The 27,939-nt window shown below is 41.9% G+C and overlaps 1 protein-coding gene and 1 long non-coding RNA gene across 9 annotated transcripts in view; one reads left to right on the plus strand and one right to left on the minus strand.

Moving 5' to 3' along the window:
- The window catches only part of CNNM1 (cyclin and CBS domain divalent metal cation transport mediator 1), a 59,151-nt gene extending 39,818 nt beyond the window's left edge, over positions 1–19,333 (minus strand). For 2 of the 6 annotated variants that reach the window (XR_012020744.1, XM_072805741.1), the window contains exon 1: positions 17,448–19,333. Coding sequence is in view for 5 of the 6 variants with exons in the window: in XM_072805741.1 (XP_072661842.1) it covers positions 17,448–19,011 (1,564 nt within the window). In the remaining variant the exon portion in view is untranslated. The remainder of the gene's footprint in view (positions 1–17,447) is intronic. The other 4 variants (XM_072805739.1, XM_072805740.1, XM_072805737.1 and 1 more) reach the window with 4 other exon arrangements.
- On the plus strand, positions 1–27,506 carry LOC140621023 (uncharacterized). 3 transcript variants are annotated; one of them, XR_012020745.1, is made up of 6 exons: positions 1–114; positions 242–417; positions 10,881–10,975; positions 14,732–14,820; positions 24,693–24,746; positions 25,978–27,506. It is a non-coding gene; the product is annotated as an uncharacterized lncRNA (long non-coding RNA). The 3 variants fall into 3 exon arrangements; XR_012020747.1 differs by lacking the exon at positions 25,978–27,506 and adding an exon at positions 25,311–25,434; XR_012020746.1 differs by lacking the exon at positions 242–417.
- The last annotated feature ends 433 nt before the right edge of the window (positions 27,507–27,939 follow it).

Here is a 27,939-nt window from a genome sequence, read left to right on the forward strand (position 1 = left end):
ATGGTCCACTGAATTGTATACCTTAAAAGGGTGAATTTTATCTCAATAAAGCTGTTACTAAAGCCAATTGGGAAAAAAAAAGAATCAGTATTTAAATGAACTGGAAGTCAGTGGGTGAGTAAAAATAGCAACTGTTTCACAAAAAGAGAATAGAATGAAATATAAGAGCAATGCTGGTTTGGACAGAGGTGGCAATGCTGGTAACATGCTAGTTTAGAGTACTTGTCTTTTTGTGCTCTAGGATGCGGCAGAGACAAAAGCGGACACAGGCAAGGCCATCAGGAGAACAGGAATGGAGGAGAGGGCACCATCTTATAAATTTCTGTGGCAATGGAGAAGGCAGGCAGGAATGAGAATTTGTCACAGCTGGGAGGAAAGAATGTAAGAACAAAATCTCATTAAGATATGAGGCAAAAGGTAATGTTTTACCTCAAAAACTAGTGAATGCTACTGCTTTATGAGGTATTATGTCCCTAGACCAAACCATTGCGGCACTGAACACCAAAGGATGGGAAATCTGTGAGCTGAGTTGAAAGATACAGACACAGTGGATTTTATGGCAATGCACTTTCTAAAAATCAAGGCTACATTTGTCTCTGTTGTAAGGAGTATATTTTATTCCAGTTTACTGGTATTCTACTTCTGAACTGGTAACTACAGACACTCTGGAATGTTCTACTCTGCCATGTTCCTAGTGTCCAGTTTCTGCAGAAGCTCCAGCTCTGTCCCGAGGGCATGGCTTGCCAACATGTCTTTCCTGGCTTCTAGCAGCTGGGAGCTCCTTAAGCCTGCTTAAGTTTGCTTCCCTCCAGCATGGGTTACTTTCTCTCAGCCTCTGATGTACAGTCTCTAGCTTCAATGTTGTCCACACCCAGATGAGACACAAAGTAGAGAATATATACCTATCGCCTGAGTCTTGCTTGGACCACAGTGTCAGGATGGATTTGGTTGGAACTCAATCCTCAATGGAGCATAAGGGGTCAGTCACACCTTTCTGAGACTAAGTCACAGCCCTCCATTAAACATGAGACCCTCCAAGCCCAATGCTTTGGAATGCATTTTACTGGTTCAATAGTTTCTAACACTGGCTGTGTGTTAGAATCATCTGAGAAGCTTTGATGGTCTAAAGATTGGATCCCACACCCAGAGATTCTGATTTCAACAGCTTGGGGTGAGGCCATGGCATCAATAGTTTAATATATTCCCCAGGTGATGCTAATTATCAGCCAAGGCTGAGAACTACTCTAGTTATTTATAGTCATGGTTCTCAAAGTGTGCTTCCTGGACCAGCAGCATCAGCATCACTAGGAATGTAGTTAGAAATGTAAATTCTCAGGACCCACCCCACACTTAGTAAATCAGAATATCAGGGGTTGTGCCCAGTGACCTGTGATTTTAATAAGTTCTACAACTAGTTCTGATGCAGTCTAAAGTTTGAGAAACTTTATGGGTAGGCTCTAGCACTCTGGTTATTTATCTGATGACTTACTAATAAGGAAGAAAAACAAGCACTGAGATTTCTAATAAAATTCTGGTCCCTTTGGTGCCCCTGGTTTAAGTTGCCAGATGCTAAGTACTTACTAAAAGAGAAGAACCTCCTGGAACAAAGGGTAGTTGTAGTAGCAAGCTGATGAGTGCTCTCATATGATATGGTTGGTTATGGCATTTGGTTCACACCGAGCATACAGTGAGCACTGACTATTTAATGCTGAGCTTCTTAGAGTGCCTGGGTGGCTCAGTCGGGTAAGGTCTGCCTTCAGCTCAGGTCATGATCCCAGGATCCTGGGATGGAGCCCTATGTCTGGATCCCTGCTCAGCAGGGTACCTGCTTCTCCCTCTGCCCCCTCCCCCATGCTCTCCCTCTCTCTCTCTCTCTCTCTCTCAAATAAATAAGTAAAATCTTGAAAAAAAATAAAAGAAAAGGGGTTTCTTATAGCTTTTGTACCAATCACCTCTGAGACAAGCTTGAGGTACTTGCACTATCAAATTCTTGGTGTGTCTCAGGTCAATAAAATTTCCCACTATTGAAAGTTAAACTAGTCATTTCTTTTGTCCCTCAAATCCAAAGGGTTGTCCTGGGCACTAGTTTCTAGAAGTAGCTTATCTCATTACCCCGGGCATTGACACACCCAAACTACACGTCAAATTTCTTAGAACGGCAACTAGGTTTTCAGGCGTTGCTTTTAAAGCAATGGTTCTCAACTGGGCTGATTTGATGCCCCCCACCCCCACCCCAAGGGGACATTTGGCAATGTCTGGAGACAAATTTGGGTTGTCACACTTGGGGCAGGGAATGCTACTGGAATGTAGTGAGTAGAGGCCAGTGATGCAGCGAAACATCCTCCAATGCCCAGGATAGCCCCATAACAAGGAATGTCAATAGTGCTGAGCTTGGAAACCTTACTTTAAAGAGACAGAATGTCAGTAAGCAGGCAACACCGTGACTATATTTCAGTGTTTGAAGAAGTAGAAATATTCTCCAAGGGTTTTTAATAAATGGAGCCTCTAATTGTTTAGGCACATCACAGAGAAGACCTCCTAAGGTCTCTGTTAGCATATGCCTTGAAAAAAATAGCAAATAATTGATTTGCTTTCTTTCTCTTTCAAAAATAGCTACAGCATTTTGCTAAGGTAACTGTTCCCAAGATAAAATTTAGAAGCTAAGGCAAAAGCATAATTGCTTAGAAATAGAGAACTAAAGAAAGCAGAAATCATTTTATGGCTTCTGCCTTACTTATGACCTTCACCTTGTAAAATACATTGATATTTGCTACCTTTTAATTCTCCCTGGTGTCCCTACCGCATCTTTTACTTATTGAGTGGACAGTATTGAGTGCCTCTTCTTCCTTACCTTGGTCTCAGTAACGCTCCCCCTTGGAGTGTGCACTGAACTCCAAGTGTGTTCCTGGGCACATCATCCGGGCACTTGTTCAAAACGCAGGTTCATAGGTGCCACCTCTGTGCCACATACAGAATCAAGATTTGGGTGGTGAGGTGCACCCCAGACAGCTGTTTCAATGGTATCCCAGGTGGTCCTCATGCACATTGAAGTCTGAGAAGCACTGCTTCTGACACCTGCTACTCAAAGTGTGGCCCTGGGACCAGAAGACTTGGCATTACTGGAAGGCTTGTGAGAGCCATGGCAGGTCAGCCCCATCCCCGCAGTCTGAGTCAGAATCTGCATGGCATCAGGATTTCCCAGTGGTACTTATGTACATTTGAGTATGTACATTTGAGTATGAGAAGAAATGGTCAAGACCCCGGTATTCTTCCCATGCTTATGACTGATATTTTTCTGTTTCCACTGTGGATTTCTTTATCCTCACCTAAAGATAAATACATGTCACAGGCTCTAGCTCAGTGAGTCTCAACCCTGGCTGCAAGTGGGAGTTACCCAGGGAGCTTTAAAACCTATGTGCCTCTCACAGAGGTTCCAGTCTAACTGGCCTGGGATGCTGTCCTGGCATTAGGATGTTTAAAACTTCTTCAAGTGACTCTACTGGGCAATTGAGTTAAGAGACTCTGCTCCAGTCCTTGATTCTCTGCCTCTCTCTTCTTGATTACAGATCCCAGAAGAGCCCATCACTTTAAATATCACCACTGTCTGTCTCCTGAGGACTAAATTTATATCTCAGCATCAGTGTCTACTTTGATCTTACATTCTGTTTTAAACATTTTGCCTGGGCTGTCTCCTTGTCTTGTCAAAATCACTTATCTCAATAGGAACTCATGATCTTTAAAGGGCCACTATCCTTGCTCTTCTTTCTGGTTCCTTCACTATATAGAACGTAGCACTATCAACCTTCTAGTTACCCAGGGTCATCACTCAGGAGTTATTTTTTACTTTCTCTTCCTTTGTTCCTATTAGGAAACAAAATCCCCGCATTCTTGCAATTTGCCTTTTCTTTTTTCATTTTATCAACAAGTGTTTATTAAATGCCTACTATGTACCAAGCACTAACCTAGGCACTAGAAATTGAGCAATAAACTCAATGGACAAAATCATTTCCCTTCTGTAGCTTACATTCTAATAACTAGGGGCGAGAGTTAATAAGCCAGATAAATATGTAAAAGCTACATCACAGCTCTAAGGGGAAAAGGAAAGTGGGGTAGAGCAATGAGGAAGTATGTGTGTGTATTACAATTTTAGGTAAGAGAGGGCAGGGATGAACTCCCCAAGAAAGTGGAATTTGAGTAAAGATCTGAAGGCAATGAGGTGGGGAACCCTGTGGATATCTCAGGGACACCCTGCAGTAGAACAAGAATCAAAAGGTCCTTAGTTGGAAGTATAGCTGATGTGCTTAGAATAGCAAGGCTGCTAGTGGAGTGGCTGCTGATTTGGGGTAAGGACTGTAGTAGGAGCCGAGGTCAGGGAAGTAAGAGATGGTAGGTGAGCCTGTGATAAAGCCTGGAAGGCCTTTTAAGGACTTGGCTCTTTGAGTAAGATAAAGCCATTGTACAGTTTCGTGTTTGTGTGTGTGTTTATTGTTTTACAAAAGAGTGATATGATCTGACTTATGTTTTAAAAGCCTCTTTCTAGTTGCTGTGTTAAGAATGGACACAAAGTGGGTAGAAGTAGAAGCAGAGAGATCTCATATGAAGCTCTGGCAATCATCCACGTGAGAGATGGGTGGTGGCTTGGCTGGGAGCTAGCAGCGGAGGTGGTGAGATGTAAGCAGATTCTCTAGATATGCTGAAAGCAGAGCATACATGAGGGATTGGGAGTGAGGCAAGAGCAAAAGAAGAGTTTGGATCTGACTAGCAATAACAATGGAACTACAATTTACAGAGTTTGGGAATATTGTGCGAGGAGTTGCTTTGGCACAGACAGCCTAAGCTCAGATTTGGACAGTTTAAGTTTGGGATGCCTTTCAGACCTCCAAGTGGAATGTCAAGTGGTAGCTGAGAAATATAAGTCTAGAGTTGATAATATCTTTGGGAGAATGAGTGAACGAATGAATGAATGAATGAATGAATGAAACAACCATGGGAGGGAGACTAGACAAAGAGATCCATTTCTGAGCCCTGGGGCGTTGCAACCCTTAGAGGTCATAGAAATGCAACATTTATGCAACAAATAAATACTGGAGCATCTGATATGGATAGGCCTTGCTCCAAATGCTGAGGATATATCAATAAAGATGATGTAGGAGGAACCAGTAGAAGAGCCCAAGAAAGAATGTCCAGAAAGGTAATGAGTCTCAGAGGTTTTCTCCATTCTAATTGCAAGTGCACATTCCTGAATTTCCATGTCCTCATCATATCCTAGACAACTGAATTAATATCCTAACCAATCCTCCTTCTGGTTTCTCCAGCTCCAATCAGTCTATCCACCAAACCAGACTGACTGCCCCAACAGCATTTATGAGCTTATTCCCCAGTTCAATAACATGTACCAGTTACCAAAAAGGATAATTTCTGAAGTCTTCTTGCTGCCATTAAAGGCCACTATGGGTTTTTTTTTTTTTTTTTGGGTATATATCTTGCCTTATTTCCCACTACTCTATCAAAATGGACTGCATTTATTCCCCATTCCAACAATAACTGGTCCAAGGATATTCAGCTTATAAATAGTAGAGCCAATATTTGAACTTAGGGAACTGAATAGGACCCACCTAGCTGGCGTTTGTGGAAAGCTTCAAGAAAACTAAACGAGACTGGATAGTTGAACTTTAGGCCTCTCAGACTCAGAGTTTCTCTTAGAGGTAGCCCACAGGGCCAGTTTGTCTCTCTCTAGGTTCAGGCTAAACATAACCAGGATCCTCAGCTTAAAAATCACCATGATGACCCAGAGTGATCTGGCTAAGTTTTGACTGATGGTGACATATGCAGGCCATGAACCAACCCCAGACATGAGAAAAGACACTGAAAGGCAAATAGTCCTGGTCTAAGTTGTCTAGAGACCATACAGTTCTGGGCTAGCCCAGAGGCTATGGCCAAATGAGGCTGGTCCCAGGGAGGAGAGAGGTAGGGTTCCTAGGGGCTCTATTTAAATAAGCTAGACTCTAGAGGTGACCTTAAAACCTATCCTTTTGGAGGTTCTCATTGCAGGTAAAGACAGCCAACAGCTACTCCAACATTCTCCTCACTGTTTCTGAACTAAACCAAGTGGACTCCTGAGGGCACAGGTTCACATTCACTCCATTTTCCAGTTTTTGCCCTAGGGGTCATTGCTGTACCTATTGTTCAGAGAGTGTACACATTAACCCCTCATCTTCATCATATCTCTGCCAAATGGGGGTTGTTATTATTATTAATATATTATTAATATATGAATGGAGACTCAGAAATAGTGACTTGTCCAAAGTAAACAGCTCTCACTTCTATTCATTATGTCCAGTCACATTTACATGGGTTGGATCAGAGAAAGCACTTATTATACTAAATGACTAACTAGACACAATTCATGCAATTAGATCAGTGAGGTAGGAGGCAAATGATGCATTGTCTTAAATGTGTTATAGCACAGGTATTATCTTTAGCCTTTGCAGTAAACTTATAATAATATAGTATCATTATTCCCATTGTGGGAAGGAAGATAAGTCTCAGAGTGATAAAGTGTTCTGCCCTAGTACACAGCTATTAAACAAAGAAGCCAGGATCTGAGCCCAGTTGTCTAGGACGCTGTGTCTGTGTCTCCATGGCCTGAGGCAGCAAATCATAGATGTAGCTTCGGATTCTGCCTTAGTCACTAACATTGAGCACGACACTCCTGTCTCCAGATCACAGGTGCTTCATATGCAAAAAAGGGGAAAAAATGCTACTGACTTCATATGCATGGTGAGTGCAAAATGAGTTACTATTTGGGAATGATCTTTGCCAATGTAAAGATTAACTGTAAGGGATTATCATCTTTAATTTTATTATTTGTCTTTTCTGGGCCTCAGTTTCCTCCACTATAAAATTAAAGGATGGAACCAGGTGACCTCCAAGTTGCCTTTTCCAGCTCTAAAATTCTCTACTTTTTTTTTTAGAGAGGGGTGAAGACGGGGCGAGAAAGAATCTTCAGCAGGCTCCACACCCAGCACAGAGCTTGACATGGGGGCTCAATCTCACAACCCTGAGATCATGACCTGAGCTAAAATGAAGAGTCAGACACTTAACCTACTGAGCCACCCAGGCGCCCCTTAAATTCTCCACTTTTATAAGTCTAAATGGTCCTGGGCTACAAAAACAGTTTGGCTTTACAGGATGCTTCTTCTGAATGATATAGGATATACTAGAATTTTAACAGTGCCGACAGCTATAGCTTCTTGTATTTACAAAGGGTGACTCCTAATGTTTGTATCTTAATATTGAAGAATCCCATTGGAATAGATGAGAAAAAGATGTCTTGACACATGCTAGATTTCTAAAAAAAATCTATACAATCAAATCAAATTACTTTTTATCAAAATCAGGAAGAGAAACACAAAAATGTTACCCTACCTACCAGTCCTGTAGCAACCACCTTGATTTGGAAAAATGAAACAATCTCTTTCTCTAGTTTATTAAAGAAAGGCTATACTTTGTAGTGATTATCTTGCTCTACTTCATCCAAAATAGAATAATCAATACACTTCTCACAAAAAAAAATTTCTTGAGCCACTGAAAGGCAATTATAAAAAGCCAACTGTGTCACCCAGAACACCATGGTAACCAGCATCACCAGGGCATGAAAAAATAGTTGTTAGTCACTAGGATCTAAGCCGGTTGGCAGTTTGGCTTGCTAAGCAACACTGCAAAAATAGCAGAGTAACGACCCATTATCTGGAGATCTGACTTTGCACTGCTTTATCTGGTCCCAGAAGGAACTATCCCAGGTCCATTACACCAACCTCATGCCCTAGGCTCCTGGTCAAAGCCTAATTAATCATTTATTCAACAAATATTTATTGAAGCTTACTGTATACCAGGCACACAATTTCCAACACGTATATTTACTTGATTCTCAGTTAAATAGAGGCTCTGAAAGAGACACAGAAAGAGTGGTTTTGTGAAGAGCGAGGTGGAGGGAGGGGTTAGCTTGAGGCCAGCTCAGAGAACTAGCAGCTGATAGCCGGAGGGCAGAGAAAAATAAAGAAGTAGACAGCGAATGGCTTTATAACACAGCATAAAATAACTACATTCTCATGACCACCATCCTGCGTCATCAAGAAAAGATTAAGTTATATTTAGGATCCTTTCCTAAGGAAGGCAGGAATGGGCATGAAACATTTTAGAAATATCACCACCAAAGATGGTTAAAATATACAGTTTTGGCCTTTGGAGAGAACAGAAATTATGTTTAACAAATATCTCATTCTGCCTAGTTCCCGCTTTTGCTGGAAGAAAAGCAGCACTGAGATCACCGCCTTTCCAGCATTCAAATGTGGTGTCGGCTTCCTTTCTGCCTTTATTTTTCTAGTTCAACCTCCTGCCTCAGCTGGAATGCCCTTTCCCTTCATAACTGCTTATCAGAATCGCTCTTTTCTTACTTCCTCAGAGAAGTTTTCCCAGATCCTTCCAGGGGATTTCTCCCTCCTGCCTTCCCCACAGATGTCTGGATGCCCTTGCCTGTCGGCTAGGTCAGGCTGCTTGGTATCCTTTCCATCAGAGGCCTTCTTCCTTTCACACTCCTGGAGGGCAAGCTCTTCCCCATATTTATATCCACATCCATCTCCCGAGCCCTGGTAGTCAGGCCCACAGGGAATGTTCCTGAACTTGGCTGCCCAAACAATCACTAGGGGTAGAGGGAAGTTTGGCTGGCAGGGGTGGCACTTTCTCTAAAGGATGTTCAATGGCCCAGGAACCCACGTGGCCCCCACACTTGCCCCCTTTCCTCAAAGCCTTTGCACGTTTGTTCCCTTCACCTCAAAAGCTCTTCCTCTGGTAAACTCCTTCTTGCCACCCTCAGGATTCAGCTCAAATATCACTTAGGGAGGGGGAGGAGTCTATCCTTACCCACAAGACTGGCTCAGGACCCCTATCATAGGCTCTTATGGCTCCCTCCACCTTTTCTTCAAATCACTGTTACCACTTGTAATTATTTCTTGGTTAATGCATATATTCTTACTGTATGGCAAGTACCAGGAGGGCAGGAGGCCTGGCACAGAAGGAAGGAAGGGAGGAAGGGAGAGAAGAGAGAAGGAAGGAGAGAAGGAAAGAAAGATAGGGAAAAGGGAGGGAAGAAGAGAAGAAAGGAAGGAAGATAGGGAGAAAGAAAGAAAGAGAAGAGAGAAGAATGGAGAAGAATCCCAATTTGGAAAGGAAGACAGCAGAATATAAAGAGAATTGAAGAGTTGTGATGGAAGGTCCAGGGGCCCCCAGATTGGGCCTAGAGATAAACCAGTTTAAGAAAGTATTAGGAACATCCACAAACACCACTCCCCTGAGATACCCAAATGCTTTAAAAGGTCCAGAAACACAACCAAATGTATTTTGTATTTTGATTGTTAAAAAATGGAAATGGAATTGAGGTGAGCTTCTATAGTCTTCAAATAAGAGAGGACTCACCAAGGATGATAAAAGGAGAAAATGGAATTTAACTGCAGCCTGTGGGATTTAGATTAGATAAAAAGTCTGACATTGAAGGCTGTTTTTGTCTTGGAAAAGATAACTAAATCTAAAAATGAAAGTGTGAATTAGATTCTTTGTCAGGTTTTTCAGTGCCTCTTCCAGCTCAGATTCTATGGTAACCTTGTATTACTTTTGCTAGGCTGAGAAAAAAAATTATTTCAGAACAATATTACAACAATCATAATAAAAATTTCTAAGGAAAGAAATATAAATCGGTAATTTAAGGCCTTGTATATTTAATTAGTTCTACTTTTCAATTTTTGTTTTGCCTCCCTGTACATGATGGGCTATGCTTTGTTTATTGTTTGTTCTAATTATTGTTTAGAAGGTAAACATTCTAAATTCTACTGATTATTATTCAGCAATGTTTAACATGTTGAGCTTTTTTTTTTTTTTAAGATTTTATTTATTTATTCATGAGAGACATAGAAAGAGGCAGAGACACAGGCAGAGGGAAAAGCAGTCTCCCTACAGTGAGTCTGATGTGGGACTTGATCCCAGGACCCTGGGATCATGACCTGAGCCAAATGCAGACACTCAAACCACTGAGTCACCCACGCATCCCTAAACATATTACATCTAATTATGTCAGTGAAATAAAACTTTCAGTGAAAATAATTTTTTATTTTGTTTTATGAAAGACAAAAAAATGTAGCACTAATGTTTTGGCAGCTTTTTATAGAATTAAGCAATGGGATGATTATTCTCCCTGTTAAACTATCACACCAGAATTTGGAGTGATAAAGCAAAAACATTGACTTTTCAACCAGATTATTCCTCAGTGAAAATGTTACATTGTGTGTCTATGCCAGGAGCATTTACTGGCTAGTTGGAAGTCTTTTAAGCAACAGATCACATGCAGTAGAACCAAAGATTGAAGAGGATACCTTTCAGCTCCACAATGTCTGTCTCATTCACCATTGTATTCCCAGGGCCTAGTACAGTGCCTGGTCTAAAGCAGGAGTTCAATATTTACTGAATAAATGAATGAATGAATCAACCTATGAATGAGCAAACACTGAGTATGAAAATTGCAATAATTTTACAGCCATGCTAGCCTATAGACAGAATAACCCAACATTATGTGCCTTATGCTATCTTTTGTTTAGGAAGATGGTGTTACTAACTAGGCAGAGCTAAGTTGTTTAACTATTAAATACTAGAGCGATGGTACTCAGAGGCCATGTAGGTTCTGACTTCAGAACAAAGCTTTATTCTTTCTCCCTATTGGCATAGGGTTGGTTTTCTCCTAAAGACAATCTAATAAACAGAGTAAACTGCAGAAATTAATTTCAACAAATCTTTAGGGCTCCATTTTATAAATTAGTCTTTTCAAATTATAGGACTCACTCCCAAGGAGACTACAGTGAAAATAATATCATCATATTTAAAAAATCACTCTTGGGATTAGCATTGGATATTTTATTAGTGGAAGAAGGTAAGACCATGGATTTTTCTCTTTATTTTCCTTTCAGTAATTTGATTAAGGTTGTTACTATGGGTGCTATATTTTTAAAATGACAAAATATTAGAGGAGTTATTATCTCAGGATAGTGGGATGATTACCTTAGGAGATTTTCATGCTTTGTCTACTGTTCTATATTTTTCAGTTTTCTATATGAATATGGAGTATAGAAACTTACAAACTTCAGTAAAAATTTAATAAAAGACATAGAACCTAACCATAATCACTGTCTTCTCCATGCTCTCATTGCATTTTTATATTTATATTGTATCACTTTTATTTTAATGACTTATATGCAGGTCTGTCTTATCCATATGCTTATATGCTGAAATATGACTTGTGAATTGCAATGCTATTTATCTGAGGGGGAAAGGTGAGTTCAGCCTGCCTCCTACCTTTCAAAGGGGGAACACTATTCTCCTATTAGGCTGTAGGCTCTTTTTTTTAAAATTAATTAATTTATTATTTATGATAGACACACAGAGAGAGAGAGAGAGAGTCAGAGACACAGGAGGAGGGAGAAGCATGCATCCATGCAGGGAGCCCGATGCAGAACTCAATCCCGGGACTCCAGGATCACACCCTGGGCCGAAGGCCGGCACCAAACCGCTGAGCCACCCAGTGATCCTCCCAGGCTGTAGGCTCCTTGAGGGCAGGGATTGTATGTCATACATCCAACTCTTAGCACAGTGCTTTGAACATGACAAGGGATGGATAATTGTTATAATAAATAGATATACCTAAAAAAGTGGAGAAACCTTATATATGCAACACTTTTCTTCTAACACTTAAAATTTGCCTCTGTCCTGCATTGTCCAAAATGATTGGCTGGAGATCATTAATGATGCATTTCCTAGAGATCTGTGCAGATTGTGTCTGTTAAAGTTTAACTCCTTCAGTTATTCATTCAGTCATTCAGCAAACATTTACTGAAAACTTAGCATATGGCCTATCCATTGTTAAGACAGATAAGACAGTCTTTGCTAGTTATGTGGGTGAGCAGCACTAATAAGCAAAAACCAGTCGTACAACCTGTTAATTCAATGAGAGGTATGGGACAATTAAGTTGGCTCCCACTGGGGTTTACAGGAGAAGCTTCCCAGAAGAGGTGGCCTGGGTGCTAAGTATTAGAGGAAGAGGTGGAGTAGGGAATGCATATTAATCAGGCAATGATATTCCTGACAAAGAGTGCAGCATGAGGAAAGAGACAAAGCAAGAAAAAAAAAAGAGAGAGAGACAAAGCAAGAAAGAGTAAAGGGACAAAGGCAAGCAATAACATGGGTGGCCATGAAATTCAGCGTTGCTGGAGCACACAGCTGTGGTAGAGAGCAGTAAGGGATGAACCAGGAGGGGAGGGCAGGGAGCAGATCAGGAGAGTACAGCTTAGACTTTATCCTGCAGGCAGTGGGGAGTGCAGAAGGGTTTTAAGCAGGGGATGATGTCACCAGAGATTATTTTAGTGGCAATGGAGAGGGTGCATTTGAGAGAGACAAAAATCGGAAGAAGTGACATGACATTTCTTAGGAGGCCTTTGCACAAAAGAGTAATAGGTTTGTGTTTATATTTAAGAATCTTGGCTAACATTTATTTAGCATTTATAATGACAATTACTAAATAAGCAATAGAATACCATATTATCTTATTTCACACAACCCTCTGAGTAAATAAATACCATCACTACCCTCATTTTACAGCTCACAAAACAGACAGCTACATAACTGGGCAGTCTGGCACCAAAGCTTATGCTCTTAATCACTACCTCATTTGTTTAATTTTGGTCTCTTGCACTGGAATGAAAGCTTTATGTAGACAGGGACTACTGTATGTTCTCCATGCCTAAACAGCAGATATACAGGAATTATTTCTTGAATAAACTCAGTGAGTCAATTAAGTGAAAGAAATAGTGGACTATACTATATACAGATGCAAGAACTATTTTAGATGCAATTTTGGCAAATTTTTGGCAGACTTTGGTGATTGTTACAAACTGAATGTCCCTCTCCTGCCACCCAAATTCATATGTTGAAGCACTAACCCCTCTCCCCAGTGGGGCCTCTGAGGAAATCATTTAAGTTAAATAAGATCATAAGGGTGGGGCCCTAAACCAATAGGATTGGTACACCTTTATAAGAGGAAGAGAGACCAGAGCTCACGCTCTCTGTATACATGTACTGATGAAAGGCTGTGTGAAGACATAATGAGAAGCTAGCCATCTACGAGCCAGGAAGAAAGCTCTTGAACTTGGACTTCTGGCCTCCAGAACCATCAGAAAATAAATGCCTATTGTTTAAGCCACCCAGCCTATGGTATTTGGTTATGGCAGACTAAGACAGTGATAAGTAGGATGAGGGTGAGTGGTGAAGGGCAAGTTTCTAGCCTGGGAGACTGGAAGGACAAGGTTGCCACTGACCGGGGTAGAGAATCTGGGAAGAGGAAAGGTTTGTTATGGTCAATGGACCAACACTTGTTACCCAATACTTTGGGTTCACCTCACTCAAACATAAAAAAATATAGTAGAAATTAGCTACTTGAAGCCATTCATTCAATAAATGTTGATTCATCCCCTTGCTGTGGGGGCTGCTATGCTAGTCCTAAGAATACAAATAAATAAGATTCATTTTCTGCCCTTAAGGAATTCACAGCTCAATGGGGGAGAACTACTGTTTCTTTAGTAAAGCAAGCACTTAGCTGGAAAGACCTTTTTCCTCTTTCTCATTTCTAAAGACCTGCAGGTCATAAGAACGAAGTATAGAAGTAAAACTTCATACGGACAAGAACTTTGGAGTCATATGACCTGGATTTGAATCTGGGCCTTGGAATAATAGCTTAATGATGGTCCTAGGTAGGCCAAGTAACCTGGGTCTTAGGGTACTCACCTGTAGCTGCAGAGTCGTTTTATGGATCAGATAAGAGAAGATAGGTAGAAATGTTTTGTAAAATGCGACATACATGCTAGCAATCACTCAGCTAATTATCAAAACTCCATTTCTAACCTATGAAAACTAAAGGTAAATCAGCCACTGGCAGCAAGTCAGAGGTCAAAGGTGAACTTTGAACCCTGTGGGTGGCAGGAATTCTAGGATGGAGGATTATGTAAGACTGGCGTAGTGGGAAAAAGAGCAGGCTTAGAGGTCCTACAGACCTAGTTCAAATCACAATTCAGTTATCAATTGTGAAGAGCTGAGTAAGTCCTGTAATGGATCCTATAAAATGGGGTTGATAATGCCCACCCAGGAGGGTTGTGCTAAGTATGTAAAGGGCTTGGCAGGGTGCCCATCAGAACTGCCACTCAATTAATGGTGATTGTTGCTCCTATTTATCATTTTCCTCCCCTACCTCCAAAGGTGCTTGTTTAGTTAAGTTACTTGAGATGCAAAGAAGTGAGGGAAACAGAAGGGCTTTTATGATTTACTTTAAGAGTTATTTTTAAGGGTAAAGAAAACTAGTTCAATTCGGCTTTCCTTTCCTAACCTATAGTGCAAACACAATGTTTATAGAAAATGACCACTGTGTTATATGCCATGAAGCCAGAGAACACTCAATTGCCACTTATTCCTTGTATTTATTCTAAGTAAATCTACCAATCACTGTCAGTAAGGGTGCTCTGAAGGCAATGCTTCTCAGACATTAATGTACACATGAGTCACCTGGGGGCTTGTTAAAATGTAGATTTTCATTCAGTGGATTTAGAATGAAGTATGAAATTATGCATTTCTCACATGTTCCCAGGTGAGAAGGCCCTTGCTGCTGGTTTCTGGAGTACACTTTGAGGAAGGAGCAAGGCTCTGAAGGGACGTGGCAGGCTCTTCTTTGGCATGGTAATTCCCAGCTTCTCTTTAGCGATCTGCCTAATTACAGACTACTGATAGAACGCTGACAAGCCTTTTTCAAACCAGATTTAGAAATTCTGCAGCAGGACTCATTTCAGATCAGTATTTACTTTTTTTTGAGCAGCCTACTATATGAAAGGTACTGTGCAATGTGCTAGGAATACAAAGGTTAGTGAGACACAATTCCTGCTTCTAAAGACTGTCCTTAACATTATATGTTCTCATTCATTTGGGGAATATAAATAATAGTGAAAGGGAATATAAGGGAAGGGAGAAGAAATGGGTGGGAAATATCAGAAAGGGAGACAGAACGTAAAGACTGCTAACTCTGGGAAACGAACTAAGGGTGGTAGAAGGGGAGGAGGGCGGGGGGTGGGAGTGAATGGGTGACGGGCACTGGGGGTTATTCTGTATGTTAGTAAATTGAACACCAATAAAAAAAAATAAATAAAGACTGTCCTTATTCTGACACTATATATCTTTGTAGACTTAACTTTCTAGGGGCAGTGTTCTGTCTCGCCTATTACCTACTACATAGATGCTCAATAAATAGTGAATGAATGAATGAATGAATGAATGAACGAGTTTATAGGAGTTTCATGAAAAATGTCCTCCGATAGCATGTAACAACGACACTATCTCAACTGCACTCTGTCTTAACTATCATATTTAAGGGATAATTAAGTTAGAACCAAGCTGATAGGGAGGCTCCTAATCCAATCTGACTGGTGTGTCTTTATAAGAAGAAATGATTAGAACCACAGAGATTCCAGGAATGAGCTCACACGCACTGAAGACGGACCATGAAAGGACCTAGAGAGAAGGAAGCCATCTGCAAAAGCCAAAAAGAGTCCTTAAAAGAAACCAAACCTGCCAACACCTTGATTTTGGATTTCCTGATTCCAGAATTATGAGGAAATAAATTTCTGTTGTTTAAGCCACTCAGTGTATGGTATTTTGTTATGGCAGTCCTTGCAACTAATATACATAGATTTTCACAGTTTTTATGCCCAGTCCAAGACTCCTTTCTGTAGGAGTCTTACAAAATGTAAGAATAATGCTAAGAGTGGTTGGATGAAAGTAGGGGTAAGGTGGGAACAAGTCATGCAAGGATTTGGGGGAAGATAGATGGAAGAGGGTGAAACAGTAGCCCAGATTGGGCTAAAACAGCTGTAATATACACACATGTCCCTCCCCTTCTCATGATACCAACATAAAGTCTACAAGCTGGGACTGAAAGTAGGTTTTCAACTTTTTTTCTCCCTTTCCAAGCCACACTTTGATACCTAACACAATTTTATTTGTCTAGAAAAATTGTGGTAGGAGGAAGACCCAGATTTCTCTTTGTATGAAAGACTCAGAGTACCTGTGATGATCAAGTAGTAAGATTGAGTGTTTGATAAACAAAAAGATGTGTCAAGATATGCCAAATGAGATTCCTGCTAGCCACAGGGAAGCTACATTTGAAGCTTGATTCTAAAGTCAGGGGATTGAATTTTTTGTTTTGTTTTTAATAAACATGCTAACTCATACGTACAGATGAATGCTTCCTTCAAAATGGTCATTCTAGAAGGTTCTACTCTTATTCTAACCATTTCACTATTCTCAACTCATTCCTGGAATTGTTTTCGGGGTTGTGAGATAGTCCTCTGCACTCAATGGTGACTCTTGAAGGTAGATTTGATCTTCAGAAACCATCAAGTGTCCTTCAAGTAGGAGAACCAGCCAAACTGTGTAACTCCAAGAAGATCAACCCTAAGAATCCAGGCTAATTTTTCTTGAGTGAATTGTACTTAACTCCAAAAGGGAGTTTCTAAAGACAAACCCCAAAGAGTAGTAAACATGCAATAGACACGGCAGGGGTGGGGTGTAACTGCTCTGAAGGAAACCCCATTCATTTGTATATGCAGATTTTCTAGTGGTTCCCTTTACCAGAATATTTCCTCACATCCAGATATACTGTCCCTCATGGGAACCCAGGTCCCAGAAGTATAAGGACTTCACTGCCTTAGTCAACTTTTAATCCAACCTGGGTACTGATAAAGTTAAATAAGGAGAAAGAACTAGTAGACTGTTTGGGGCTTCTGTGATTCAAAGGACAGAAAGGGGACCCAGAGAGAAGTTCCTGAGACAACTTTCTGCTCCAAGTAAGAAAGACATTATCAGCAGCTGGAGCTGTCCAACAATGGAGTTAGTTTGCCTGGGAGACTGTGAGTTCCCAGCCCCGGGAAAAGTTTAAAAGGAAGACTCCTTGTTAGGGGACGCTATAGAGGATCCTCCTCTATTGGGTGGGGAACTGTCCAATGACCTCCAAGGACCTTGGTCCAACCTGCACAATAATACCTGGCAATTGTTAGATCCTGAAAAAGACTGAAAGGGAATGAATGAGGAATATGGCACATCTTGTGAGCCAAGGCAAAGGTTAGAGGTTGGGGCTTAGTCGGCTGCAAGGAAGGTAGTGAAATGAAAATAGCCACCAAGAGGTGGGGCCTTCCTTCAGTTTCTGCGATCACAGAGAGTTAGTTGCTTTGCACATCTGAAAGCTCTCATGTTTACGAAAGAATCATACTTTTGGAGTGGGAAGTAGCTGAGAGAGGAGACAGACCACTGCTCACCCTTCTTAAACTCCTCCAGCACCGTGTCCAGCCGGGTGTCATTGAAGACGCAGTGCAGGGGCCGGTTGTAGAAGCGAGTGACCGTGAGCAGCGGCGTGCAATCGTCGGGGTCCACGAAGGCCAAGTCCTTGACAAACAGAATGTCCACTATGTTGTGCCGCTGATCGCCCTCGTACACGGGGATGCGAGTGTAGCCGCTGCGCAGGATCTCGGAGACCGTGGCGAAGTCGAGCACCGCGTCCGAGCGCAGCATGAAGCAGTCCCCGAGGGGGGTCAGCACCTCTTCCACCACCTTGGTGCGCAGCTCCAAGGCGCCCTGGATGATGTTGAGCTCCTCCTTCACCAGGTCGCTGTAGGGGTCCGCGGCCCGTAGCGTCTCCAGCAGCTTCTCCCGCGTGTAGAAGGTGCTGATCTCCTGACGCAGAGCCCAGTCCAGCAGGCGGCCCAGCGGGTAGCACACGGGGAAGGCGGCCGCCATCAGGAGTCGGGTCAGGCACACGCTGTGCGAGGCGATGGCCAGCCCGTGCCGCGAACACACCGAGTAGGGGCAGATCTCGGCGCCCAGAAACACGGCGCCGGTGCACACGAGCGCCGGCAGCCACGGGAAGTGAACGCCTGCCTCGCTGTAGGCTTCTCCAGTGCCCCCGACGCCCGGCGGCAGCGAGGCGTACAGCCAGCCGGCCAGCGCCGCGTTGGCTCCGGCTTGGCCCAGCAGCAGGGTGCAGAGCAGATGGGTGCCCCTGCCGCGCACGGCCTGCACGCGGCGCGCCTGCTCCTGCTCGGCCGCCGAGCCGCTGTTCCGCAGCACGCGTAACTCCACCGGGTCCAGCGAGAGCAGGCTCAGGCGCAGGCCGCTGAACAGGGCGGACAGGGCGAGCAGCAGAAGCGCCCCGAGCGCCCGCAGCCACGCGGGGGGCAGCAGGTCCCCGCCAGGACCGTACAGCCGCGGGCGGACGCGCAGCAGGAAGCCGCCGGCGGCGCCGTGGTGGTGCCAGGCGCGCCCGTCCCAGGCGCACAGGGAGAAGAGCTTCCCGCCCCCGCCCGCGCCGCCCCTGTCGGCCTCGCCCTTGCGCAGCTCCCGCACCCGCACCTGGACCAAAGCCGAACCCGCCACGCCTCCGGGACGCAGGGGCCCCAGGACCTCCACGTCCGACGCCCAGTCGCTCTGCTCGCGGCAGCGCTGCGGCCCCGGGGGGCGCGTGGGGACAGCGCTGGGCGCCACGCCGCCACCTCCCGGGGGCTCCTCGATGAACACGAGCCGCGGAGCCCAGTCGCCGGTGGCGTTCTCTCCCGCGGGAAGGGTGGGCGCGGGCACCGGCGCCGCGGGCGCCGCGGGCCCGGGCTGGAAATAGACGCGCAGGAGGAAGCTGGTGCCTTCCGCCGCGCGCAGGGTGCCCCCTTCCAGGGACACGCGGCCTCCGGCGGTGTCCTCCGGCCGCAGGCCCAGCAGCCAGGCGGCGGCAGCCGGGGGCTGAGGGGACAGAGAGAAGAAGAGCAGGAGCACAGCGCCGTGGCTGCAGCAGTCCCGGAGCCTGACACCCACCGCGGTAGCCGCGGCCGCCATCCTGCACCCGGCGCGGCTGCACGTGATACTGCAGAGAACGGAGCGAGATCTGGAGGGAGGAGGAGCCGGAGCCGGGAACCCGGCCTCGGGCAGGTCACCACGTGTGCGCCCCCTGCGAGCGTGCGCTGGAGGCGATGGGGGTTCAGGCTGTGCCCCCGCGCAGAGTCTTCACAGGAGGCCGGAGGCGGCCGCGCATCCCTGCACCATGCAAAACGCCCTTACACACTTCAGGCTATCTGAGGCCTGGCGTTGGAGCTCTGGAGCTCGGCCTCCCGCTCCAGCAGTAGGGGGCCCCTCCGCGAACTCCTACCCGGCAGTAATTCCCTGTCCGCCCCACCGCTTCCCCATTGGCCAGGGATATTTCCCAGCGTTTTGCCTCTCCTCCTGCCTCTTGCCTTCCCCCTTCTGGTCAAAAGATAATCCAGAGACAAGTCTTGAGTCTGTAAAAACTTTGCATTTGGTGTCAACCTGGCTGACCTTTTATGGTTTAAAATTTTTGGAATTGCTTCAGTTCAATTCCTTGTTAGGATCCAAACGTCCATGAATAAGAAACTGTTGAAATAAATTGTGGCACTACTGTGCGATGGAATACTATGCAGCAGGGAAAAAGAAAGAATGACGTGGATCCATTTGTTTGTGATGTGGAAATATCTCCAAAGTAATGGTTGAAAAATAGGGAGTGGCACCTGGGTGGTTGGTTGGTTAAGCCTGAGACTTGAGTTCCACTGAAGTCATGATCTCAGGGTCTAGAGATGGATTCCGTGCTTGAGAGTCTCTCCATCTCCATCAGTCCCCCAACTAGCACTTGCCTACCCCCTGTTTAAAATAAATAAATATTAAAAAAAGAAAAACAGTGATATGCAGAAAAATATGTGCAATATGCTAGGTCGTATTAAAAGTTAAATGTACAGGTGCATATATATATAAATATATCTATATATGTATATATAATATTACATATATTCCTTTTTATGGTTGGGTAGTATTCTATTACTCAGATGTACCAAAGCTTGTTTACCTATTTACTAGTTAAAGAACACCTGAGAGGTGCCTGGGTGTCTCAGTGATTGAGTGTCTGCCTTTGATTAAGGGAATGATCCTGGGGTGAGGGGATCGAGTCCGCATCAGACTTCCCTCTGGGAGCCTGCTTTTCCCTCTGCCTCTCTCTCTGTCACTCATGAATAAATAAATAAATAAATGATTTTTTAAAGAAACCTTATATATAAGAAAAGAACATTTAAGTTATTTCCAGTTTTTGGCAATTATGAAGAAAGCAGCTATTAATGTTTGGGTGAAGGCTTTTTTTTGTATTAATTTAATGCTTTTTTATTTTTTTATTATTATTATTTTTTAATAATAAATTTATTTTTTATTGGTGTTCAATTTACCATGGGTGAAGGCTTTTGTGGGAACCTATGTTTTCATTTTTCTTGGGCAAATTACCATAGGTCTATATTTCTTTTTATTTTTATTTTATTTTATTTTTTATTTTTTTATATTCCTTTTTAAAATATAAAAGTAACAATAATTTGCTATACTACCTCTAGGTACTTTGGCTAATGTTAGAAATCATTGGTGTGTGTGAGATCTTATTTTCCATAGAATTTGTAAGACCCCAATGATATTGATTGAGAGAGCCTTGCAAAGGTTACAGCTCAGTACAAATGGTTCTAGTTAAAATTATCTTGTTTTCATTACAAAGTCTTATAATCCAGAGTGGAAGTAACCCCTTCCCAGTTTGGGACTGGACAGGCCTTAGTAGACCGCTGGTCACATTCCTACATAAGCTATCTTCCACAGGGAATGTGAAATAGGATGCAGGGATTGTGAAACAAATTTACCATTGCCTTAAAATGCGCAAAGCCTGTATTACAAGCTGCCTTTTGCCTGGACAGCTTGAGAGATAGAAGGAAGATGTAATCTCAAGAGGCAACATTGAAGCATGTATGGGAAGTATAGGGGAAAGAGAGCAAAGGGGTCAAGCATGTGATTGTTTCTCTTAAGTATTGACAAAAACTGCTCTCACTGTTTTCCTGACGCTTATATCTATCTCTCTCCTCTCCCAACCCAACTTCCTTAGCTCAGAGCTACATGCTATCCTAAGGGTTCTCTCACCTCTTTTAGGGCACAGGATTTTATTACCATTATAACTCTACTTAACAGCCGTATCAAACTTTAGTGTTACCAAGGAATGTTGTATTTATTATTTCACACACATACACATAGCCCTGTGTAGTAGATGTAATTCTACCCATTTTGCAGATCAGGTTCAATGACTGGGTAAAACTTCTTTGGACTCTAGAGTGATGCTTCCTCACCTTGCAGTGTTGACTAATATCAAAGTAAAACCCTTCAGAAATACTAGATCAGGAGTTTAAAAACCTCAATTTCTGATTAGAAAGTATTACATGCTCATTGAAAATAAAATTTTAAGGCATAAAAGCATTAATGAAAATAAACTATAACCCCACCATCCAAAGTTAAACTGTTAATATTTGGCACATTTCCTTTTTTACTTTCTATATACAGATAACTGAGAAATACACACACACACACACACACATATGCCTTCATATATTTGTATATTTCATAATCGAATACATATCATACATACAATTCTCTCTGTCTCTTAATATAGTGAGAGCATTTTCCTGAATTAAAAACATTTTTTTGTAAACATACTTTTTAATGAATGGGACTATTACTATATCTATATCTATCTGTTATATTGGGAGAGAGAGAAAACTGTAAAAATGAAACTTTTTCCAGTCACGTCAGCTCTGTTATTCACAAGTGTTAGGCTTAGGAAAGTCAATCCACTTTTCTGGGCCCATTTCCTTATCTGTGAAATGAAAGACAGTTTCAAAATCCCTAACCTTTCATGAGTCAGTGAGTAAGGGCTAATGTACACTGGGTGAAGATAATCTAGAGAGAAAAACTTTTCCTTTACTGAACAGGAGGTTCTGGAAAAGTACTGGATTTCCAAAACTCTACTATAACTGAAAGGATACTCAGGGACAGGTTTAGGCAGTGTGATTCTAGTAAGGTAGAGTTGCCAAAAATAGCTCCCTGGAATCTGAATGTTGATGAGATCATCATATCTCTTATAAAATAGGCACTTTGTAGTTTATAAGATGAGCAGTTCCTCACTTCCCAGAGAGATGGTGGAAATTATACTTGCTTTTAATCTTAAGACTATGCCATTTCAGAATGTACATGTTAAAAATGCTTTTTATTTCATTACTTGTCATTCATTCAGTTAATTCTTGTCTGTGAACAAAGTGCTAGACTCTGTGTTAGAGCCTATGCATAAACAGATATCATGGTTGCTATCACAGAGCTTAGATTCTATTGAAGATGACAGACATGAACTAGACATTGCTTACCTCCCTAGTGAATTAATAACTTCTATGAAGATGATGGTCAAAGTGCCACACAAGTATATAATCTGGCAACCCATCTAGAGAGGAATATTTGGAAAGACTATCCCCCAAAACGGAATTAAATGAAAATGGAAGAATTTACATGTTAGGAAGAACATGAAAAGTCAACTTAAAACTATGATATATATATACTTGAAACTATGATAATGTATTAACAATATTCCTAATAGGAAATCAATTAACATTTACTGAGAGCATAGTATGTACCAAGTACCTTCTCTGTTTTATTTTTATTTTATTTTTTAAAGATTCCATTTATTTATTTATGAGAGACACAGAGAGAGAGGCAGAGACACAGGCAGAGGGAGAAGCAGGCTCCATGCAGGGAGCCCAATGTAGGATTCAATCCCAGGTCCCCAGGATCACGCCCTGGGCTGAAGGTGGCGCTAAACCACTGAGCCACCGGGGCTGCCCACATTCTCTGTTTTAATCTTCACAATAGATAAAAAACTGAGGGTCGGTTTGGGTAATTCTGTAAAAGTTGTGTCATCAATGGTTAGTGGAGCCCAATTGGATACAGAGTCTGAGCCTAGAGTCTACAGTTTAAAAAGTTGGGAGAATAATAATCCCAAGTAACGTTTACATAAAGTTTATATATCAGGCATCAACTAACTCATTTAATTCCCATAAGAACCTTTGGAAGTAGATATTTTTATTATCATTTCCACTTTATATGACAAAGCTAAGCTATGGACAGATTAAGTACCTTGGTGGCCAAGATTGTACATACAATCAGTGGCATAAGCCCTGCATTATTTTACTCTACACACACTACACCTGTCACATTTTTGGTTACATTGTTTTATATAGTTACACTTACAATGTTCCTACAATTATAATATTCTGTTTCTTTTCATTCACTGTCATGGCATATTTTCCCTCAATAAAACTATTTATAAGCATGTTTTTCCTTTTTCCTTCCCTCTTCTCATCTTCTGGTGTTATGGTTGTTGTTGTTGTTGTTTATTTATTGGTTTTACCCAGCCCCAGAAGATTGAGTTAATCATCTTTCTCAGTTCATGGGCTTTGAAGAGGCCTCCTTTACCTCATCCTAATTCTCAATCCCATTCTCTCCCCTTTTAGGTAGCCACTCCAATATTTTGATGTGTCCTTAAATGCATATGTATTCTTGTACAATATAGAGATCGTACTGGTTTTTGTGTGTGTGTTTTATTGAGATATGATTAACATATCATAAAATTTGCCCTTTTAAACCAAACAATTTGGTGGCTTTTCATGTATTTAAAAAGTTCTACAGGGGATCCCTGGGTGGCGCATCGGTTTAGCGCCTGCCTTTGGCCCGGGGCGCGATCCTGGAGACCCGGGATCGAATCCCACGTTGGGCTCCCGGTGCATGGAGCCTGCTTCTCCCTCTGCCTATGTCTCTGCCTCTCTCTCTCTCTCTCTCTCTCTCTCTCTGTGTGACTATCATAAATAAATTAAAAAAATTTTTAAAAAGTTCTACAACCACCATCACTATCCAATTCCAAAATATTTTCATCTTCTCCAAGAGATCCCATACCCATCAGCAATCACCTCTTCCCTTGCCCCAGGCTCCAGCATCTGCTGATTTACATTTGTCTATGTATGTACTTTTCATTTTCATTAAGTGGGCTATAGAACCTGTTATGTTTCTTATATTGTCACTCAACACTGTTTGTAAAATAGGTCCATGTTGCTGAATGTGTGCCTGGTTTAATGTTCCTAAATGCTGAGTAGTCTTCAACAGTGGATAGCCACATTATTTTCATCTGTTCCCTTGGGGGTGGACACTTAGATGACAGTCAACTTTCCACACACAAAGCCACATTGAAATCCTTGACCATTCCCTACTGGACTTATGGGGGATTCATCTGGGATATAAGGACTGTGGGACTGTTGGGTCACAGTGTATATATACACTTAATTTCACTCAGTATAGCCAGCTTACCCTCCACCAATAGTCTGTAATTTCCTATTCTCCTACATCTTAGCTAAAATTAGTATTATTCACTCTCCAGATTTGATGAAGCTGATGAGTATGAAGTGCTATCTCATTTTTAAAATGTGAATGTCCTTGATTCCTAACAACTTTGAGCATCTCTTTATATATATTTGTTAGTCTTCAGTTGTGGAATTAGGTGGAATGGGGTTAAAGTTTTGGGTTGGCATTTAAAGTACACCTGCTCTTTTATGGGATATACTTTCAACAGTAGTTTATGTCTGAAAACACTAACCCAAGCTTTACATTGCTTGTAGCCCTGGACCCTACTAAGACAGAAGCACGAATTGGAGCATCCCAGTACAGTAGAGGTAAGGCAATCTGGACTTGTTTATGTCTATGATAAACAATTAATTGTGTGGACCGCATTTCTGAGATACAGGAATTTCTATAGCTAATAAGAAAACTTTTGCATAAGGTAGGGAGGTTTTAAAAATTTTTTTCTTTCAAAAAAGTTCAAAGTTTTTTGGGGAAACCATTAATCCCCAGCATCTGGGCAGTCAGAAATTCAACTTCTCTTAATCACCAGCTAGTCAGTTTATTTAACACCGAAATCAGGTAATCAAGTATGAGGTACCAGACTAAGTCACAAAGAGATGGAAGCAGATGTAACCTTTAGGCAAACAGAAGAAAAAATTGAAGATGTTTCTTTACTAAGAAGAAATGGGAAAAATGGAATGTTATTCAGGTGTGATCGGCTTGAGCACTACTTTTTTAGGATAATATGTTCTCAGATGGATAGGGGAAAAATAAATGGAATTAGTCTTTATTATAGCAAAACATTACTTTTTTTCTTTATAGAGCAATGTTTCTCTAATTTTATTATGTATTATAATCATAAAAATCACATGAGAAGTTTGTTTTTGTTTAAACAGGTTCCAGAAGAATACATAGAAACTGGTTACAGTGGTTGCCTCTGAAAAGAAACTGGTACAGACAGGGAAACAGACAGGAGAGAGACTTTTTTCCTTTGATCTTTTAAATTTTGTGCAATTAATATCCATTTTCTATTAAAAATAATTTACATTTAATTAAAAATGCACATTCTTATTTCCATTTTGATTCTGTGGGTCAAGAATCTGCATTTTAACAAACATCTCATGCGATTCCAATAGAGCTGATCCATTGGCTCACTTTTGGAGAAAGAGTTATACAAAGGAATGGTTCTTAGTTTTTTTTAGATTTATGCATGCTTGTGAATTTTTAATGAAAGCTATGGGCCTTTTTCCTAGAAAACTGCACATTTACTCAAGGACACAATAATGTGAATATATTGTGATTACAATTGTAGGGGGTTCATGGGAACCCCAGCAGCTGCATGGCCATGATCTTCATGTTAGGGACCCCAATATAGAGGTTTTGTTCTACATCATGGCAAAAAAAAAAACTGTTTTAAAAAAGAGATGTTTAGAGACTTGAGAACACTGTTAAGTGTGTGTGCACGTATGTGTATGTCTGTGTGTACATATGTGAGACTGTGTGTGTGTATAAGAGCAGAAGTGATTCCTACTTTTGACAAACGGGTTCCTTCTCTGTTTCTAGAAGTAGCTCCTAACTAATAAAGGAACAGAAGATGGATCCCTCAACAATTCCCTTCCAGCTACATCCTGTCCACAAACATGTTAATGAAATTTGCAGATGACCCCAAAAGAGGATATGCTGCAAACACCAGGAAAGCCAAAGAAATTATGTAAATCATTAGCAATATGGCAAAGAGAATGACACTTAACTTGGAAAAATTTCAAGTAGAGGCATCTGGGGAGAAGTAATTGGAAAGAAAATTTTTCATGGGGAGGGCAACACCTGGAAAATAGTAATAACTATAATAGGCCCAAGGGTGATGCTAAATGGCAAATTAGATACATGTCTGTTGTATAATATTGTGAGAAAAATATGACACTGGCCTCTGGTTACAAAGCAGGGAGATAATGGTTCTTTCTGTTTGGCCCTAGTGAGATAGCACCTGGGATGCTGTTTTTGGTTTTGGACACTTCATTAGTGGAAAATTGTTGGTTAACATTTGGGAATTTGGAGGCAAGAAACAGAAACAATTAAAAGCATTTATTTGACACAACACAACCATTCAAAACCAACATCACAGAGGGAAAGAAGAATAATGAAACTCTATACTTAGATTGTGTTGCTGGGAAATCAAAGAAATCAAAGGTCTTTTCATTGTAATTTCAGCATGGACCCATTGTTAAAGCAGGGAGGGACTTTTCAGGTGAATTTTGATGATGTCTAAGTTCCTGGGCTATGCTAAAATTCTGTTAGCTGGGCATGTTGCTCTTGGACTATGCATTTCACAGAGCTCTAGAAAGGGTCCTCTTAAAACATAGATCTAATATGATTTCCCTGATTAAAGCCTTCCAGTGGATTCCCATGGCATTTAGAATAAACCTAACCTTGTAACAGGGCCCACATTGTTATGTTGAATCTGGCCTTTGCCTGGATCTTGACTTTTACCACTCTCCTCTGAGCTCACCAATCTTTAGCCATACTGGCCTCCTTGCTGTTTGTAGAGCTCTCCAAGATAGTAACAGGCTCATGGTCTTTGCATTTGCTGTTCATTCCTCCAGCTTCTTGCATTACTGATTCCTTCTCATATTTCCTCCTTTCATAAACACGTCATGTGAAGTCTCCATCCCTAGGTCTCCTGGGTGGCTCTGTCTGTTAAGTGTCTGCCTTCAGATCAGGTTATGATCCCAGAGTCCTGGAATCAAGCTCCAAATGGGGCTCCCTGCTCAGTGGGGAGTCTGTTTCTCTCTCTCTCTCTGTTCCCCCCTCCACTTGTTCTCTCTCTCTCTCTCTCTCTCATTCAAATAAATAAATAAAATCTTAAAAAAATAGTCTCCATCTCCACACCACCATCCGTTTAAAGCACTATCATAATCTGAAATAATTTATTTATTTATTATCTTTTCCTCCTGTTAGGACTACCTAGTAAATACTAAGAAGAGCAATTGCTGGGTCATATGGTTAGAGAATGGTTATCTTTGTAAGAATCACCAAAACTGTCTTCTGAAGTGGCTATACCACTTTGCATTCTCCCCCAGCAGTAGATGAGATTTCCTGTCGCTCCACATCCTCACCAGCATTTGCTGTTGTCAGTGTTCTGGATTTTTTTTTTTTTTTTCCATTTTGATAGGTAGGTGGTAGTGCTTCATTGTGGCTTTTTTTTTTTTTAAGATTTTATTTATTCATTAGAGACACACACACACACACACACACACACACACACACACAGAGATTGAGAGAGGCAGAGACATAGGCAGAGGGAGAAGCAGGCTCCATGCAGGGAGCCCTACGTGGGACTCGATCCTAGGTCTCCAGGATCAGGTCCTGGACTGAAGGCGGCGCTAAACCACTGAGCCTCCTGGGCTGCCCTCATTGTGGCTTTAATTTGCATTTCCCTGAACAGGCATGATGTGGAGCATCTTTTCATATACTTACTTGCCAATTGTATATTTTCTGTGGCGAGGGATCCATTTAAATCTTTGGCAC

The sequence above is a fragment of the Canis lupus genome, chromosome 29 (genome assembly GCF_048164855.1).
Source record: "Canis lupus baileyi chromosome 29, mCanLup2.hap1, whole genome shotgun sequence".
Lineage (NCBI taxonomy): Eukaryota > Metazoa > Chordata > Mammalia > Carnivora > Canidae > Canis > Canis lupus.